At 44.0% G+C, this 21,071-nt stretch overlaps 1 protein-coding gene across 17 annotated transcripts in view; it reads left to right on the top strand.

Moving 5' to 3' along the window:
• LOC117763996 (neuron navigator 1-like) overlaps nt 1-21,071 on the top strand; it is an 86,618-nt gene that overhangs the window by 44,501 nt on the left and 21,046 nt on the right. For all 17 annotated transcript variants that reach the window (XM_034589377.1, XM_034589376.1, XM_034589373.1 and 14 more), the window contains one exon: nt 19,690-19,828. In XM_034589377.1, the coding sequence (XP_034445268.1) occupies nt 19,690-19,828 (139 nt within the window). The remainder of the gene's footprint in view (nt 1-19,689; nt 19,829-21,071) is intronic.

Genomic DNA, 21,071 nt, shown 5'->3' with positions numbered 1-21,071 from the left:
AAATCTACACTGCACTCACACTCTCACACACACTCACACACTCACACACACTCACACACACTCACACACACACACACACACACACACACACACACACACACACACACACACACACACACACACACACACACACACTCACAATATGCACACTACTGCTGAGCCTTGGAAGTTTAACAGTGGGGTGTGACGGGGGTTTGTAATGCGCATAAGACTTAACCCTGTTTCCCCCCCATTGACTCCCACCGTGTTATTCTCTGGAGCTCTTTCGACATTAGTCACACACTTTTCTTATTTGGCCCTCCTCCCATCATTCCCTCTTCCTGTTGTTCCTCATTACACCATCTCATAATCTCATCCTTTCCCGTGTGCACCAGTGCTCCCAACAGTGAACATACCCTCATTACTTTCCCAGGAGACACAGGTTGCACTGGCTGCACCAACCTGTTGAGCCATATTCCACCTTTCTATTGTGGTGGCAGTTTTTTCTTTTTCTTTTGTGTCTCGTGAAAGCGGAAGGATCTTTGAAGTCAAGATTATTTGAGCAGTTCTACTTCACATTGTCCTCAGCAGAGTAGACCTTCAAGAATAGCGTCCACTCCAAGAAAGAGGCTAATTAGATGCTTTAGGTGGTCCAGGCATGGAGGGTCCCTCAATTAACCATGAGAGCAACTTCTCAGACTGGAACATACAGGCTTTGATGTAAAGTTCTGAGTGTGTCACTGTGATGTGTTTTCAGTATTTTTCGGCTTTTAAAACCGTGGTCTGATGTTGGTGAGCTAATACACTGAGCATGCAGGTATACAAACTGGTTTGACCCTTACCCTCTGGCTCTGAGGGAGCAGGCTGTTTGTAAAGAAATCAGACAAAAGTGTGTGTGTGTGTGTGTGTGTGTGTGTGTGTGTGTGTGTGTGTGTGGGGGGGGGGTGTGTGTGTGTGTGTGTGTGTGTGTGTGTGTGTGTGTGTGTGTGTGTGTGTGTGTGTGTGTGTGTGTGCTATTATTTATTAGGAGTTTTAAACCTGCTTAGGACTGTGTGGGCCTGCCTACAGTACATAAGCAAACAACTACTGGTACAACATTCACAACAAGGATTATAATAGGTCTAGTAAAAATATTTTTAAATGAACTCTAATTCTATTGATTCATTAGATTCTTAACCTTTCAGTCTCAATATTGGTCTGGAAGCCAACGTGGACTTTAGGTTGCTGAATCTCACTCCCTTCAAAGCAGTGAGAGGAGCTCAGAGGCAGCTCTTCCAAATTTGGCACAATACTTGTTTGTGTAGCAGCTCATCACTCATATAAAGTATAGATTATTTAACAAATGCTTTCATAGTTTATATTAATATACTTTTAAGTAATTCTCAACAGGTAAATAAGTTTATTTTTACAGATGACTTGAGTCTTGGAAGAACACATAGGACTTTAGGTGTTAAATGAGTGTGGATGGGAAGATAGAGTGAGAAAAGAAAGTGTTGTGGTGTGAAGAGCAAAAGATAATAGATTACAGGCTGACAGTTAGATGAAGAGGCGTATTCCAGGCTGATAAATGTGTGTGGGGGGTTGTTTTATTTTTGTTTGTATACAGTATGTGGGTTAGTAAGTGTTCTTTGTGTGTGCGTGCGTGTTTGTGTGTGTGTGTGTGTGCGTTCCTGCTCTGATAAGGGGGATGAGCTTTCCCAGGTCTCCCGTCTCTTTCATCAGCAGAGGAGTGACAGGTTCCCAGGGTCACAGGGATGACCCCTTCCTGTATACTGTCATTACACAGTTACATCACCACCTAATTACACTGGTCCTATTGCACCATCACACACACATGCACTGATGTTGAAAACAAGCAGTGTGGTCTCAGATCCGGGGTGAAAAGGAGAGTAGCGGGGACAGGGGAGCTGCTCTTTGATGAGCAGAGCCAAATAAACAGAGAGGCAGACGGGGGGGGGCATGTCTGGACGTGAAGCGGAGCTGGCCAGACTGACGCAGAGCGCTGTCCAGAGGACCCTTCCAAAAACTCGGATGAGAGTTAAGCTCACACTGACTTGAGCAGGATTTGGTGTGTGAGTGTGTGTGAGCGTGAGTGTGTTTGTGTGCACATAGAAACTGTTTTCCTTCCTTTAGTAACATAGGCAACAACGATGGCAGTGGCTCCAAACACCCTCATGCCAGTGTGCCAATCTGACCCCCCGAAACACACACACACACACACACACACTCTGTGCCCACCTGGCTCTGCATGGTACGGATGAGCAGTGGCCTGAATAATCCGGCCTTTGTTCCCTCAGCGCTTAAAAAGAGCGTTTTAATGATCTTTTTCTCTTCCTCCCTCTCTGGGTGAAGTGTTTTCTCCGATCTCTCCATTTCTGCATTCTTATTTCTTTCTCACACCATTTTCTCTCTCCTGTCTCCTGTGAAAAGACGGCGTTAATCATCTCCATCTCCCCCCACCCCTCCTCTGACTGCCTCTCTCTGTCCTTCTCACCCTTCATTCATTTATTGAACTGACCCAGCAGACAGGCAGATCTATTCACTGGGGTCCACTCAGAGCCTTAAAGTGTTTAAACACCACTGGATGCTGTGAGGGGGGCAGAGCTCTCGGTGGGGGTGGATACATGATACCCACTCTATTCCTCCGCAAGTCTCCAATAGCCAATACACACTGTGTTACAATAGAAACAGTGGAGTCATTTACCCTCCCCGCTTCATTACATCCTGATTGAGGCTTATTTATGCCACAGACGGTTCGACTGTTAGCCAGCATTTCCCCCAGACACTGGGCGACTGTTGCTTGATATTCATGAGTAATAAATAAACTTAGAAATGTTAATTTACTGCACATCAAATTTAAAGTCATTTAGTGTGACCATTAAAACTCCACTTAATTCCTATTTACAGCCACATTTCAATGGGAAAAGTGTCTAAACGATTAAAGAGCAAACTTGGCGCTAAGGCCCAATAGTCTGCACCAAATTTCACACACTCATAGAAATCTGTCCCCTAAATATGCCTGAGTTTTTTTCATCAAGACCCATGAGCTATTCTTTTGAGAAATCAGTGGAAATGTCACTGTGTTAAAGTAAGTGAGATAAAAACAAAATCCTGGATCCGCCCTCTGTTCCAGATCCACACCAAACATTAATAGGTTCTCCTCTGACCCATATACACATCCTTTCAACACATTTTGTGGAAATCTGTCCAGATGTTTTTGCAAAATCCTGTTAACAAACAAACATGGGTGAAAACCTCCTTAGTGGAGGTAAGACGAAGAAGAAGTATACAACCCGGCAACCCACATTTTTTTCTTACTAACTGCTACGGCAATAATAAATGATCTATTAACCAGCAAGGCCATTTATATCTAACACTTAGAAAGACGGACAGACAGATAGACAGGTTAGATCAGTGTCAGATAACGTCCAACATTGAATAATCCAATTTAGTTACTGAGTGTTTCTAAGACTCTCCTGAACACTTTCACTTTTGATTAGTGAATTGTGCTGAAATACCTGGTGACTCTCATGCCCAGATGACAAGACAGTTAACAATCCAGTCGTGCAGTGAAGTGGGTTTTAACTTTGACTCAAGGAAAGGAGTAGCCTAAACAAAGGGAGTCCTCTATCCACCACAACAGATGCCAGTGTTGAATGTAGCACTGGCCCTTCAGATATCAGAGGGCTGAGTCGCTGGTGTCAGAGGGGCGTGTCCTCTCTCTTCACTGTGTTCACTGGAGATTTAGAAAATGTCTTTGACATGTCTCCTTAGAGAATGTGATGACTGCGTGGTTATCCTGCGGCTCTGCGCGCTTTTTTGGAGAAGGCACAGCTGGTCGCGATCTGTGAAACGGGGGCCGGAGAAAGAGAAAGAGGAGGAGGAGGAGGAGGAATTCGGGGTGTTGCCTTTCTATCTATGCCTCCCTCCCTCCCTCCCTTTCCTCTGAGGAAGAGAGAGAGGGGAGTGTGTGAGAGTGGAGGCACTGCGGGAGAGGGTCAGTCAGTTGACGCTGCTGACTCGTGCAGGCGGTGCCCCGGTTGTCAGCGGCGGAAAGCAGCGGGTGAAGCTTCCCTCTCTTGTCTCGCGTCAGAAGAAATCATGTCTACCCGGAACAAAGCGGCGTGAGGCGGCTCGGACGGCTGGAGGATGAGCGGGCGCGTGCTGAACGGCAAAATGCTGCAGCTCCCGGCTCCGCAGCGCGCGGGGAGGACAATGCACTTTCTGTCCAGGTAAAATGGATGAGAGCTGAGAGCGCAGGATCCCGGAGGAGAGAGAGAGAGAGAGAGAGAGAGAGAGAGGCTCGGTGACGGGCCGGTGACTCTGCTTTTTGCTTGTGTGTTCACGGTGTGTGTGTGTGTGTGTGTGCGTGGTGGCTGACGGTGTTGAGTGGGGCTGCGGTGGAAGCTCCGGCGGAGCCAGTGCGTAAAAAGCAGCAGCAGCAGCAGCGGTGCGTCCAGTCTCATTGATAAAACTGCAACAGCTGCATGGTGGCACGTTTCATTACATTGCGACCGGCGTGCGCTCACATCAGCCCGTTGTGGGACCTTGTGTGTCTGTCTAGACGCCCACTGAAGACTGGGCTTCTGCTGAGCGTGTAGATGGAGCTATGTACAGCAGAGACAGGCACAGACCTCTATGCGCAAAGTGTTGAATCAGCATTGTGCTTTCGTATCGGTGAGGACAGTCAGCAACTAAAAGCCTTAATAGAAACCCATGAAAGAGGGAATGTTTTATTGTTAATCATCTTAATAGTGTAAGTGGATGCAGCATGTGGGCGTGCACGTGTATGGTGTGCACGCGCGCCTTAAGTGGTCTGCTGGCTCCTCCATTGTTTTAAGCTGAATGCGATGACAACTGGTTGCTGGTGTTCACATGCAGGTTTACGTGTGTGTGTGTGTGGGTGTGTTCGCATTGATTGATCCGCTGCAGGACCGGACCGCATTCTCCACACCGAGCAGAACACTGACCTACATTCTGACGACGCCTTCTACCCGGTGTATCTGCTGTGATTGGGCGAAACGCTGCAAGCCTCCTCCAAATCATCTTTTTGCTGCATGCCATGTGAGAATGATCTAATTGTGTGTGTGTCAATGTGTGGGCTAATGTAGGCCAGCTGATATGAGTGGGCAGCGCATGGTGGCTGAGGAAATGTAGCAGCATCAGAAGAGAAAAGGAGAATCACAGTTCTGCTTCATAGATGCATTAGGACAGTATGGACAGACAGAGATGCTCTATTGAATCATTTGTGTGTGTGGGTGTGGGTGTAGGGGTTTTCAGGGGTGGTGGGGGTCAGCTGTGCTCTTTTTGGTTGACTGACCCCTACAGCATCCATCGACCCTTTATGTAAACCTATTAGAGCAGAGGGGCCTAATATCAGGGCATTAGACACACACATGCACACACCCAGCAGACAGAAACACTTTAACAATTGAAACCACTCACAAAGAGTTCAGAGTCCCACAGGACCGACTCGCGTGTTTTTATCTGTGTCTGAGTTGGACACGTGTGCTTAAACAGACTGGCTGTCAAAAGACTGATAAATGGTCAAATATGTAGAATGTGACACACACACACACACACACACACACACACACACACACACACACAGAGTTCAGGCAGTCACCAAACAGTATGACTGAAGCCAGAGGTGTGAGCAGAATAACAGTCTGTGGGTGTCAGCATTTGTGTGTTTAATCAAACATAAAACATGCATCAGCTCACCAGTTCCTGCCAACACAAAGATTTGATCAACTATATTAGTCATATTGAAAGCAAGCCAACATCAACTCAATCTCTCTCTCTCTCTCTCTCTGTGTGTGTGTGTGTGTGTGTGTGTGTGTGTGTGTGTGTGTGTGTGTGTGTGTGTGTGTGTGTGTGTGTGTGTGTGTGTGTGTGTGTGTGTGTGTGTGTGTGTGTGTGTGTGTGTGTCGTCAACTGAACACAACACAAATAACCCTCTCAGCATGACCTATCCCCCTCTCTAGATCCCCCTCTGATTCACACAACGCAGCCTCATCCCAGCGGCAGATTTGCGAGCTGGTGACATCACTCATTAACGCACCTCACACCCAAATCTCCTCTGTTTGTTTTAATTAAATAAGAATGGCGGCTCAGTCACTGTGATGAAGACCAGACTCTTCTCATAGCTGATGTCACTTTGCATGGGAAGTGTTGGTCACTGGTGAAAAAGCAGCTCTACCTGGTTAAAGGCTTTGACGGTTTCCCGCATCAGCTGCTTCATTGGAGTCACTGTGCAGTAAACGTTTTTATCTAGAATCACGTCCATCTGTGTGGAGGAGTGGAGTGATACTGATCAGGTTCGACAGGTAGCACCTGTCAGCTGACGGTTCAAGAAGCTTCTAACCTACGTCATTTTTGGTACCTGTTGAGTAACATTTTTCCTGCATACCAGCAGCAATGAGGTGAAACACTGACTACGTCTACATGGACACCAATAGTCTGATATTAACCTAGTTAAACCGATAGTTTGAATAATATACCGATATGTAAACAGCATTTTCTGATTACCTTAATCCGAATAAGTCAAGCGATAATTGAATTAAGACACGTGGAGTATTCCAACCTAAGTCGCATTATGTAGACACGTATACGCCCTGATCGAATTTGACGTCCTATTGGAGTTTTAACAGTATTTTGCAACATCGACATACGGCAGTTGACAACGCATGAACAAAACAAGATGGAAAGATAAAGAAAGAGTTGTAGCTTTTGCAAATTTAGAAAGAAAACACCCATAATGGTGTGAATTGAGTATCCTGTTAGTAACTTGTGCAAATGACATAATAAAAATAATGCCTTATTCTGATAAGGTCAATAGTCGGAATATTGGTGGCAATGTAAATGTAGTCAGTTTCTCCAGTGCAACACAAATAATCAAAGTTTGTCTTAGGTGTGAGAGTTGTAGGCTCAGAGTCAAAGATGGATTAGGGTTGTTTTGGAAACACTGTGCTGACTCAGGGACTTCGATTCAACGGACTGTTGATGATCTAATCTCGCTTACATGAATCATGATGCATGAACAGGAATTATGATTCTCCAGCACACAAACATGTCCCCACACGCTCAGTGAGAGAGATGTTGAAATGGTTCCATCCGCTGTGGCATTTCTAAGGTGTTACAAGGTTCCTGTTCTCATAGAAACCACAGAGCGATCAAAAATATTTACAACTGATTGATCGAGCAGCTGATCAGCCAGAGCACAAGACAAAAAAAACATTCAGGGCTGGATGATATGGCCCAAAATTATATGAAGATAAAAAATTTTATTTCAGTAGATATCGTTATTTTATTACGATAAATGTCCCATTATTATTTTATTTAAGTTTCAAGTTATTTAAAGTTTTGCTCCTGAGTGAAAGTTGTGGTTTTAAACTTGTCTTTATGAGCAGAGAATGACAAACACTTGATAAACAGTGAATCATTTGAAACATCTGAAATAGATCAATTATGTGTTAAACATCCTCACTGTGCACAATTGAAGAATTATATAGATATATATTGAACCTTTGTTATATTGCTATTAATGAACATTTTATTGCGATAATTACTGATATAGTTTTATCGCCCAGGCCAAAAAACAGCCTTATTTAGTCTGTCCATTCTGCCAGCTAGATTAGATAGATAGATTTACTCTATCTATTTACTCGATTTGCTAGATTTACTCACAAATTCCTTAATTTTCTGTTTGGATGAAGGGACAAATTGGGAGAAAACCCCTGTGTCCGCAATGATTTCCTGCAGCCAGACTCTTGATGCCTCGTAATTAAGTGAACACGTTTACTTGGCCTGAGTACAAGGTCATTAGGGAGACACGAGCAAAAACAACACATGCCTGTAACCTGTGCTTGTAAGACACGAACACTGTTTTATCGTACACATAGGAGCATGTGTTCACAAACAGAGCTCATGTTTTCACAAGGTGGTGCCTCCCGTGGTTTACTGAGTTTCTCTGTTACATCAAAGCCAGAGAAGGACCTGCAGCCAGACAACATTGCACCTTAACAGGCTCTTTGGGGACGAGAGAGACCACGGAGAATAATAACCTCTGGATGTCATTTTCACCTGATTGAGCTTCCTAGCAAACGTGGTACCAGAACAACACTTAGTAGAGCGCATACCTCCACCAAGGCCCATCGATCCCCTTATGGAACCACATTTGAATTCACTAGATCCAAGTCTGTATTTAGATCGGCACCAAATTGCATACACTCATAAATATCAGTCTTTTTTTCAAAAAGATCCATGAAGTTTTTCTAGGGAACGTTAAAGAAAGTGAAAAAAATTCCCTGATTCCGTCCCCTGACCACCCAAATTTTGGTCCCATTCTTCCACTAACTTTCATGGAAATCCATTCCATGTTTTTTGTGTAATCTTGCTAACAAACAAACATAAAACTAACCAACAAACAAACAGACAGGGGTGAAAACATAACCTCCTTGGCAGAGTTAATGAAGCTCAGACAATGTCTCCCATTGAAACTTCCCAAGGCCTTATTGTTTTCACTTAAATGAAAATTGAGACGATTCCTCCAGTTTGTGTTGGAGCCGGGAACTTCCCGGCTGCAGATTCCGGTTTCAGTGGAACCTCTGGATCTGACATTTTATTTCTGTGTGTGTGTGTGTCTGTGCACTCATGGGTTGGTATGCATATGTGCGTCTCCATATGTTGGGGGATTAGGGAGTGGAACCCCAGAATACACGCGCTGGAATGTGAAGTGTGTGTGTTTTGTGCAGCCTGAGGGCGAGGAATGTCTCCCAAACTCACTGTAACAACTTTAAGTGGCATGACCAGTGTGCGTGTGCGTGCGTGCGTGTGTGCGTGCGTGCGTGCGTGCGTGTGTGTGTGTGTGTGTGTGTGTTATGACTGACAGCAGGTGATGGGTGTGAGTTCTGTAGGGTGCGCCCCAAGGCCTGTCCCTCGCCTCCCCACATACGTTCACATATTCACACACACAGCGTTCTGTCTGTCTCCTCCACACAGCAGGGGAGTAATGTGTGTGTTTTAATAGGTGTCTGCTTTATCTCAGCCAGGAGACGTGAAAGAGAATCTCTGCTCCAGTCAATGAGCCTTTCATTCTCTTCTGCTCAGGTGGTGTTTGGACAACCTTTGGCAGATGCTTAGTGGTGTTCTGCTCTGATGTGTAGCGTCTTTGTGCAGCTTGATTCGATTTGAACAAAAGCTATGCCATCACATTCTCACTTTGTTCACTCTATCAATTTTTCTATCTGCTGTTTTGGAGCAGCGAAGAAGACCTGTTTTCCTTGGAAAAGAAAATTGCTGTTTTATCAGATTTAAACTAATATACTTTAAAGTTCTGGACATAGATTTGTGTATTTGCTGATGCCTGACCCAGCGTTTTTGCCAGTATCGGAGGCTTTAATCAACATCTCTATTAATCAGCCCACAGTCCTCTTATCCAGTCCGTGCATGTGTGACATCTCACAGAAATGTGGAAAACGGCTCTTGTTTTCTTCACTGATGGAGGAGATTAACATTTAATCAAGTGGGTTGGAATTAGCTGTAGTGATTAGCTCCATGGACGATTTGCATTCACTGAACTGAATGCAAATCAGGGGGAAATAATCAGGCCTTTCTATGTTATAGTTTATTTGGGGAGAGGATGCCCTCCAAAATATTTTCAGGGCTGAACCATTTGTCCTGACGGAGGCATTTGTTCGCCATGTTGCCCAGTGAACTCTCGGATCATATCATGCTGACAACATAGTTCCTCCATCTGTTGAGTGGAGGCATGACTGATGGTGTTGGTTCCCTTTTTGGCACATTTGATAAACATGGACATTGCCCTCTTTGCTGGAATAGATTTCTCAGTATCAGTAATATGAATCAGGTCTCGATAAGAATTTCCCCACCCACGACCAAACGACAACCCATTTGCTGTATCATATTTTATTTGTTTTGTTGTCAGTGTTGTCTAGTGTTTGTTTTGGTGTGTTGCAGTGATTGTGCGTTCTCACAGGATATTACTGTTCTCTGCTCTGGGCTACAGACAGCAGTCTGTTACTCTGCGTTGCTCCAGAGTCCAGAGTTTTTGTTGCTTTACTATATTCTGTTGATCAAAAGGCAGCTGTCAGAGGAACTGTGCGTGTTTGTACTTTTGCACGTCTGCGGCACCGTCTTTCGCACAGCTGGTTCAAGTTAACATCGACCTGGAAGAAGCGTGCTTCATTCAAAAGTGGTACCTCCCTCTCTTTCTCTTCCTCCCTCTTTCCTTCCCTTTCGTCTCTCTCGCTGGTTCCACCTTCTTTTCAAACCAAAACATCCCCTGTGCGCTGTTAATTCACACAGCCGTTAAGTCAGCTGACATATCTGGAGGGAGGCCAGGGGTAATTCTAACCCAGGATCCAAACCCCTTGTCCTGGGCCTCTGCGTAGTGGGGTTCCCCTTGTGAGCTCTTCTCCGGTTCTGAGCCCCTGAGTTGGGGCGGGGAAGCGCTCAACACTGCACCTCAGACTGAACTACATATGAAGGTGATTTAAAAGGCCATTCCACCTTGTCCCAGGAGTGCTGTCCCTCTTCTGCTTCCTGCTCTCTTGTAGAGAAGAGACGGAGTTTGGAGGTCAAGGGCTACTGGGTCATAGTAGAGCGCTGCTGGTCAGAAAACCTAACACTCAGACATCTTAATGTTACTTTAAATTTAAACAATTTTCTCCTTCTTATTCAGTGATCAATGCTTTGTTATTATAGATTCAAAAGGCATTGTTTGTATTGTGGCTGCATTCAAAGACCTGGGGCAGCCATGTTTAGTCAAGGGGCCAGTAACCTTTAAACTTTAACCCTGTTCGAGCTGAGCAAGAAGAAGACAAATACAAAGAAGACGAAGAGCACAGAGACGAATATGTGTCTGGTTCCTCTCCAGAAATCCTCTGTGCACATCTCTCCACTGTTTTCCTTTTTGGGCCTTACTGTATGAAAAGAACAAGATGACCCAGTAGGTGTCAGCACGACCAACAGTCACACAATTCTTTGGGTTCCAAGAATATTTCACAACTCATAGTTCCTTATATGCAGGTTGGAGCCGTTCAGTGTTTTGATTGTCCTGTTGGATTTCATGGTAGATGGAAGTGGTTCAGAGGAAAGTAGAATCTCGGCTGCGGTGTGTTGATCTCCATCCTTCCACCCTGGGGAGGTCAGGAGGAGACAAGAGATTCAGAGATAAATTTCAACAAAGCAACTCCGTCACACGATAAAACTGTTCTGTCCAGAATTCCTTTTTCGATTGTCTAGTTGGTGCTTTTGTAGAATCTGTCTGTTTCTCTGGAAAATTTGGAATAATTATGTACCTCAGTATTCTCCCGCACACCTCGGAGCCTGACTGGCTTTGTGTAACCCCCAGCGGAGCAGGGACAGGAGCAAAGCTGCTGTTTCCACCAGCCATCACACACTTCTGACAGCTAATTCAAGCTTCACTCCAGGGGACAGTGGCAATTTAGTGCTTTTACTGTGTATGTGTATACAGAATGTGTGTGTGTGTGTGTGTGTGTATGTGTGTGTCCTAAACCCTCAGGCCATTTGCTGTCAGGCCTATGCCCATCGAAGTCTCAACAGGGTTTCTCCTCTGTGATGGCCATTTAGGGATGTGACCTCGTCTTTTCCTCCATGGACACACACACACACACACACACACACACACACACACACACACACACACACACACACACACACACACACACACACACACACACACAGCACCTCTCACCAAGGCCCCTGGCCTGGTCTGGTCTGATCCTGGTGGCAGATGGAATTAGCAGTAATTATGAGCTCATTAAATCCAGCCTGCTCTGTAATCCCCTGTAATGCCCAAATACTACTGGTGTGTGTGTGTGTGTGTGTTAAAGAGACACTGGCCACACACACATTGTTCCTTATCACATGGTGGAAACAGGACGGCGAGGAAAACATAAATAACATGGAAGAGGAAATTAATTTCTCTGTCGAGTGTGTACCCAAAGGCAGATTGCCTGCACAATCCAGTTTTTAATTGGTTCTTGTCAAGTGATTTACTGTAAGTGTTAAACAATACAGCTCAGCAGAGAACCTGTGTTGGGAAGCTAATTAAAAGCCATTTTCAGCAGCAGATTTGTTGCTAATTTTTCTACAAGTGCTCTAAGCCAATAACACGCTTTCATTAAAAAGTGGCAGAATCAGTGATTTATCGGCGGGACTAGATGTCAACACATCATGTACAGCAGCTTTTCCTTGATAAGAACATAACTCTGCAGAGCTGCAGACGGAAACATGCAGCTAAAACTACAGTTATAATCAATCTGCCTGCATCGTAAATACACAACAGATAGGTGATGTATGCCATGGTCACCACAGCTTATGTCTGCAGTTAAATATTCACGCCGTGTTATGTCTGTACCGGCTTTATGTGTCAAAGTTTGAGACTTTCAAGATATAATATGGGCTGTGCCTCCAGAGCAACTCTTTCAAAGCCCTATAAGGCCTTATAGTGATGCATAATCCTATTCAGAATAACACAGCAGCTTCAAATCCAGTGTGACCTATAGAATGTTTTAACTGCTCATGCCAATATATTTTAATTACATCTCAATTTCTACTTTTCATGTGACTGGAAAATAATGATTGTAATGGGACAATCTGCCGTGCTTATAAGCCATCGAGGTGTGTGTGTGTGTGTGTGTGTGTGTGTGTGTGTGTGTGTGTGTGTGTGTGTGTGTGTGTGTGTGTGTGTGTGTGTGTGTGTGTGTGTGTGTGTGTGTGTGTGTGTGTGTGTGTGTGTGTGTGTGTGTGTGTCCTGGTGATAAGCTGCTGAAGTGGTCCAGGGACCCATAGTGTTAGCCATCTGTGCTCACCAACCACTCTCACACTCTCTTTTGATTTTATCAGGTAAACGACCTACATGTATGTGAGCTCTTAGTTCTTCATGAGTTTTATTTTACTCTTGAATATACTTCACTCTACTGTACACAGTTGTGTTTGTGAAAGAGGAAACACGGATATTGGGTGTGGTCAGTCATGCTCCTCTCCACTGAAAATGAGTCATTTCATTTAGCGTGTGTGTCTGTGTGTGTGTGTGAACATGTGTTTACAGCAGTGTAAATACTGTGAGAAAACAGCCATCGCTGTTGGGTTTCATGTCCGGACTGAAACCGTTTCAGCAAGTTAAAGCAGACAGGTTTAGTCAGAATGTTGCTGTTGAGATACACATTTCTGTCCATGGTTTATCTTTTTGAACATGATGAACTAGAAGGGCTCTCAGTTGAGCGAATACACCCCCGCCAAGGCCCGACAGTCCCCTTATGAAACCAAAGTTAAATTCACTAGATTTGGATTTTCATTTGGATCTGCACCAAATTGCACACGCTCAAAAATATCAGTCCCCTAAATGTGCCAGATTTTTTTTCATCAAGATTCAAGAATTATTCTCTGAGAAATCAGTGAAAATTGTCCTATCTCACAATTTTAGAGAGAGTGAAAATAAATTCGGTCCCCTGATCAGGATCCACACAAAAATGTAATGGGTTCCTCCCTCACCCATACTGCTTTCTTTCAGTAAGTTTTATGGAATTCAGTTGAGTTGTTTTTGTGTAGCTGTAAGGTGGAATGTGGTATGTAGGTAGCATTATGGGAAATGATTTTCTCTTAGCGGCAATGTTTTTTTTTAGGTATATTAACATCCTGCTGTGTACTTCCCCTTCAAGCTGATCTGACATCTACGTCAACATGTACAGACAGACAGACAGACAGACAGACACACAGACAATGCGTCTCACTCATTTGTCATTTCTATCACCCGTTTAAAGTCCCACATATTTTGTCTGTAAAGAATCTAATGTCTTCAGCAGCCCGTTCGTACTGTATGTGCCCCCTCTGGTTTCTGAGCCAGCTGCCCAGTGTCAGTCTGGCACTGCCCCACTTTCCATTTGCCTGAAAAGGCATCACTACCACCAGGAACCCTTCTGATTTTGCCATTTTGGGTTCTGCCATGTGACACTGTGGATTTTTAATAGGAATGGAAAGTTCCTGTCCACTGCAGCACTGCAGAAACACTTTCCATGTATTTAAACAAGTGAAAGAGTCTGTGTCCAAATCTCGCTGCGGATAAGTCCACATTTAAACCCATGAACTCCTCTATTCTCATCACCATTACATTTGTACTATTCAAAACCTGGAACCTTCAGCTGTTTATCTCAATGTGAATTATCTCTTATTTTCCGTTCCTGTTTTTCTGGATTTTGTTTAAACTTTTTCTTGAATTAGGATGAAAACTTGGCGCATGTACAGCATACTATTTTAAAAGCTAACACGTACCATCTGTCCTCTATATTGTGGTCTTATCCGCATCAGTGGACTTAATGTTTACTTCCTGTCAGCTGCTGATTGGTCAGATAGTTTAAGGTCACATTGCTACACAGTCATAATCATTTAATCTTGCAGGTCCAGTGGAATATTTAGCATTTGTTGCAAAGTGATGCATCATAAAGGTAACAGGATTGATAATGACATTATGCTCTTCCTTGCTATTGATCTGCTGTCCGGCTTTGCTTAAGTGCACTGGCATTCTCTATAATGTCCGTTATAGAGATGAGGTAATTGCTTAATTGTGTTTTTATCAATCCTCCATCTTCTGACAATGCAGCAAGGTCAAAATTCAGCATCTCATTCATCCAAGTGGCCTTCATGCAACTGTTTGTTCAAGCGATACTGTTAACTCTGCCTCCTTAGGCTGGCAGGACTCCAACTCCCAGCAAGCACTGCTCTAAAAAAATAATTAAAAAAACACAGGCAAAGCTGCTTTGTCTTTGCAGTGGCTTTTTCTTCCTTCTCGATTTACTGTATTTCAATTTTCTTTCTATCTCCCATCCTTCAGTGAGAGGAGAGGAGAGCTCTCATAATGAGCAGCAAAGAAAGGCCCTTCACGCTGAGATCAAATGAACTGACTCCATTGTCTGAACAGTGGATGGACACAGAGGCTTCTTAAACTGTTTAGCTCGGCTGCAGATTTTCAACCGTTCTCATGATGCCCAGTGTTTGTGTGGGTGTGCGACCGAAACAGAAACAAAGAAATCATGTCTCTGTGACAGGAGGATGTGATGCATATTGACAATTGTGACCTTTATTATAATGTGGTAAATAAGAGAAGTATTCAGACCATTTAAAATATTCTGCAGCTCACAGCAGGCGGATAGATGATGAAATGTTAAGTTTGCTCTGGACGGACGACAGAACGCTTCACTGTGGCTTTTCTTTTCTTTTCGCGGTGCAGTTATAACGTCATGAGTGAAGACAGAGTAGGAAACCACTTGTGTGTAGCTGGCAGAATACACTGTGTCCATGTGGCAAACTCTCTGCTCAGCTGGACGCTGCCTTTCTGCACATGGTGCACAAAAAAAAAAATCCTCGGCCAGGTGAAGGTGAAAAATGGGTTTAATCAAATGCATCCCAGCTTAATTGACAGTTATTGCAGCCTAAATCAAATCAACATTGATATCCATTTTGCTTATACAATTATAGTCATAGGATACCATTCCTCAGCGTCTTGGTCCTTTCCCTGCAGCTGTGTTCTTGAACTTCCATCATGTCTAAAGTCACAAAAGGACAGTGACCTATATAAGCACCACATGCATATGTAATTTCATGAAATCCATCATTTCATTTGTTATACCTGGAATGTTGCTGGTGAGAGATCCAGCGCTGTAGCTGAGTGGTATTAGCTTTTTAGAGGAAGCTGAACTGTGGGTCGGGCTCATTTATATGAATATAAATGTGACCGGGATGGGGAAGTGGCTGGCTGTGAGACACTAGCTAATCTGATAGGGGGGCGATGCAGATGAATTAGCTGCTAATATTATCCCTCAGTCTCTGCAGCTGCTGCCAAGGAATGAAAAAGTTGAGGCGGAGCGAGGAGAGATTATAGCCGCAGATTTCAGCAGCTGCTGTTAAAGGAAGTAAGGATGGAGCGGATTGAGGAGGAGGAGATGAGTCGGTGGAAGTGATGAAGAGATGAGAGACAATCGTCTTTAGCGAGCGCATCGAGTCCTGAGAAGTTGAGGCGGCACTCTCTGTCACTTCTCTTCCCACTAAAGCTCTCTTTCTGTTCTTTCTTTTCTCCACATACCACTTCACCCTCTTCTCTGGAGTATCCTTGTGTTTCATCGCCCTCTCTTCAAGCTCTGCCTCCCTTTTATGTCACCCAGTGGAGTTGATGGAGGAGCTGCTGGAGCCAGATTTGTGTCTGCGCTGATCGAGGATCTCAGTTTTTTTTCTAGGGAAATCAGAAAACCCTTTTTCTTTTTCAAAAACCATGGAAACTTGGACAGACAGCGTCTCAAGACCTTCAAGCTATATCGTCTAAAGTCTCTGACGACTCGAGAATAGGTTTCCTCACAGAACTGAGAAGTATTGACGTATGACGTGACATAACTTTGACCCATCAAAGCTGAAGGCTTTGAAATTCACACTGTGACTTATGATTCCCGATATTTCTCTTGGCGTCCACATGATCTTAACTCATTTACTCTTTTAGTCTCTTTTCAGTCTCTGTCTTTTGGTCTCATCGGAACCATCAAATGGAAGCTTTTGTCGTCTCTCCATCAAAAGAAGTTCATTTCATTTTTTCAGAAGAATCAACTCTCTTTTCTGTGATTAAAATACTTGATTTTCTCTTTTCCTATCCTAAATTGACGTCACCAGTCCTTTTATTCACTCATTTTGCTGGTGCCGTCCCTGAAGTTTGATCTGAACTCATCTTAATCCTCTCTCTGTTTTCTTCACGTTTGTCGGCTGAGTGACAACCTAACCCTGCAGTGGCTGTTTGCACTGTTACTTATCACGTGTTAATAATTCATCAGAGAGGGCATTATCATTCACGAAAGCACTGGTGCACACACAGATAGCTCTGAATATCAAGAGACAAAGAGACAGGTATTGCTCCATGGTAAAACCCCAGCTGCTCTATCTCCTGAATGGAAATTTATTTTCCAGCAAAGGGCTTGTTCAGTGGAAAATGAACAATGGACACATGCACACACATTTGGAACCAGTACATCACATCTGTATGAGTTCAATGTCTATAGCATGTGTGCAATAATTGGCCCATGGCAATCTAGTATGAAACTGCAATCGAGATCAGCTTTGATAGCAAAACTACATCCTAGAAAGTTAATTTTCCTGTTGATTAGATAATTCCACACGTTTCCCCAAACACTGTTGTATATAGATATAGTTTTTATAATGTATCTCGTAAAAAATTATAATTTTGAATATGATTTTTTATAATGATATCTGTTGCTATGGTTTGTGGGTATGAAAGAAATTACAATTAAAAATTAAAGATGCACAAATAGCTTATATCTTCCCACTACAACACTATATTTCTACTTGTTTGAATGAGTTGAAGTGTTTAAGCATTTCACATTAAGACAGAAAGTGTAGCTTGGCTCTCTGTGTGTCTGGCCCAATCAAGTTTGGCCTTAATCTTAGTCTGGCATATAGACAAGGCCCACTACAGATTTTAAATCTCCTCTGCCCTCTCTTTTTTCAATGTCTAATATCCACAGGCCAGACAGGGAGTTCTGTCCCTCTCGTCCCTCTCGCCCCTCTCCCCCCGGTCCCCGCCGTCGAGTCCCCCAGGGCGCAGTGTGACCCATAGAGGCACCCAACCGGAAGGCCTACCCCGCTTTCTCTCCTCTCCGTCCTCCAATGTGCCACAGTATACATGACCTCATTAGGGAACCCCACCATCTCGACTTGCTTTACAGTATCGTATGATATCGGTCCGACTTTTTGACCCCAATGAGAGAAAAACCCAACCCCCCTAACTTCCTCAACATGACCTATTTAATGTACACAGGCCAATGTGCACCCAAACGCCTCGCACGTGTACCCCGGTTCTCCCCCACCTCCTCACCCCTGCAAGTCACTGTGCTGAGCTGGATGACAGATTTGTTCCAGTTATTTCTTGAGGTTTATATGACCTGATCTCTCACATTACTGCAGCTTTAGTATTTGATACTGTTGAGTCGTCAGATAGCTTCAAACTCCAAACGCCACCAATAACTGAAACACTTGAATCCTCACTTTAAAGGGATAGTTCACAGAAAAATGAAAATCCACTCAATATCTACTCACCACTATGCCAAATACAAAACAATTGAAGTAACTGGTGATCAATTCTTCAAACAGAATAAAACAACAGAAAAAAAACATTACATGTCTCCATACTGCTCCTGTGGTGTCATTCAAGTGTCCGGAAGCCCCGACATTCAAATTCGACTAAAAACAGCACCATTTACACCATGTTTTTAGCCGTCACTGAGATGAATAGGGGCACAGCCAGGCCTAAAAACATAAGCAGTCAATCAGAAGTAGAAAAAATAGATACTCCATACAATAGTGTTTAATAATCCAGGAAAGCAATGAACATCATGGATTGCTAATATTTAACTGTGTCACCATTATCCACATGTAAATAAATGCTTGCGGTAAAAAAGACAGAGAACGAAGAAGATATGTGCCATGTGGACAGACTTCACAGTCCTGGCTCAGACTCTCCTCCTACATGCACTCGTGGGCGCATGCATCAGTGTATATGTTCTTTAGTGCTATTTTTATGTGCTTGTGTGGTTGTGTGTGTGTGGGTTGAGATGATGTCAAGAGTGCTCTGAATTGCAGTTTGCAAAGTTTCCGGCAGTGTGAAAGTTAGGTATATAGAGCAGGCAGCTTTCTAAATGAGGTCTGCGTCTATGAATATTTAATCAAAAGACAAACGAGACAACACGGAGCCAATGGCTGATGTAACCGAGCTGGTGGGCATTTCATGCACTGAACAGACTCGGGGAGATATCTGACACAGATTGCTCGGTTTTCTAAGGTATTCTCGGGTATGAGTGCGTTTTTGTGATCCATGTTGATGTTAGTTATCATTATTAGCTACTGTATACGCTCACAGGGGTTCATCACCGTCATCAGAGACACTTGGCTCACAGCTGCATGCTCGATGGCTTTGGGAGTGACGGCCTGTCCCCCTTTGTTTTGAACATGGCCATTGTGGTGGGGGTAGTGTTGTCACATTTTATTATGTGGTCTAGGAGTAGTGGCCATCTAGTGACTATCTAGCCATTCAAACACCCCTTCAACTGTAGTGTATTCAGGACCACCCTAAAAACAAAGGGGTAGACAAGAATCAAACTCAATATTTTTCTTTCAGTGTGACAGTGTGATTATTGGAGTGGCTGTACAGGCCTGTTCTGATAATTGGTGGGGCTAAAACCCCTCCAACCATCTGAACAATTCACCCTACTTGGTTAAACCTAATTGATCATTTTTTATAACTGATGATGTTGTATGTGTTAAGAAGGACATTGCATCGTTCTCCTAGTTGTGACCCTTCAATACATTAGTCCCATCTTTATTTAGACATGCCAACGCCGTCCTATCACATGAACTCAAGCACCTATTCTCTGACACCACCTGTCACGTTTCAAATGTGTGACACTAAGTAAAGAGTCAAGTGGTTTCACACAACTGAACTGTCAACGTTTACGTCTGTGTGGTCATTTGTATCCATTCCTCTGACTCCTTTAAACCATTACTAGTATCCAGTTGTTTAAACATATTATTCAGTACGAATAATACCCCTGGGTGGAAATCACTACTTTAATATGTTGCCTGACACTTCTTCTCTGTCATTGTCTCTTGTAGCTGGGATGAGAGCAGCTCCATCAGCAGCGGCCTCAGTGACGGCTCAGACAACCTGAGCTCCGAAGAGTTCAACACCAGTCCCACTCTCAACTCGCTTCCCACCACTCCCATCGGCTCCCGCAGGAACTCAACCATAGTGGTAAGTGAGGTGCACGAGAGCATACACAACATAATCTCTTAAATAAACACACCTTTTGACACACACACACACACACACACACACACACACACACACACACACACACACACACACGTCTGTCTGACGGAGACAGACACACGTGTGTGCTGGATACAGTATTGATCAAGCTTTTAATCCAGTGAGATATTGATTCGTCATTGAATGAGGTGTCACACACACAGTGCTCAGAAGACACACGAACACACACACACACACACACACACACACACACACACACACACACACACACACACACACACACACACACAGCATGTAGCAGGACTCTGCCTGATTCAGTATTCTATTGAAACCCATGCTATCACATCTGCACTGATGTGTATGCGCGTTCATGCCACACACATGCTGGTAGCGTCGCATTTCCAGCAGACTCGCCACCATTTTTTAATTGAATTGAAGGAACGAACGCGGACGACGTCTTTCTTTTCTTGGTTGCAGTTCTTTAAGAAAAAGTAATTGCTCTATGGTTGTGTTGGCTCCAACTCCAACACAACCGGCTTAGTAACATTCGCCTTTGTTCTGAAGTAAACAGAGACGCCTGAGAATTTGTAAATAAGCGGACCAGGAACCGGAAGACACTTAACACCAGCCTATAGAAACTCTACTGCCACTAGTGTTTCGGCGGTGTAATTGTAGAGTGACTCACACACACCTACGCACAGCTATGAATGCTCGGCCCCGTGCTCAGGCTACATGCGTACCTACGACGTAGCTTCGGCGCAGAAGGATAAATTGGGCTTTAGAAATAACTGTCCTGAGTGAATGTGTTTGTTCACTGAAGTGCACTGCGACACTGTGGTCTTAAAAAATCTGCTGTGGGAGTGGTAGGATTTGGGACTCGTGACCTCAGTGTTTCTAAAATCCTGTCTACAGCTCTGCTCGAGTTTCTTTAAGATCCATCTGACGCTCTATGGAGTCCAGACAGAGTGTGTATTTGTTTGTGTGTCTGTGTTTATGTATGTGTGAAAGTGTCTGATTTAGGTCACACCTCCACCATGTGGTTTATATGACTGATTCAGTTGAATTTCAGAGACAGAGGGAGTTTGAAGGGAGAGAGGAAATCACTGTAACCATGGCAACCAAAGCACAGGGATGCTGAGAGCCCGGGCCTTTGTCTTCTTCCATATATATTGAAGGACAGGTCGAGAGTGTGGCCATCTGCACACACACACTTACACAACCACAC

The sequence above is a fragment of the Hippoglossus hippoglossus genome, chromosome 7 (genome assembly GCF_009819705.1).
Source record: "Hippoglossus hippoglossus isolate fHipHip1 chromosome 7, fHipHip1.pri, whole genome shotgun sequence".
NCBI classification, from domain to species: domain Eukaryota; kingdom Metazoa; phylum Chordata; class Actinopteri; order Pleuronectiformes; family Pleuronectidae; genus Hippoglossus; species Hippoglossus hippoglossus.
The sequence above is the reverse complement of the archived record's forward strand: the minus strand, read 5'-3'. Positions and strand labels throughout refer to the sequence as shown.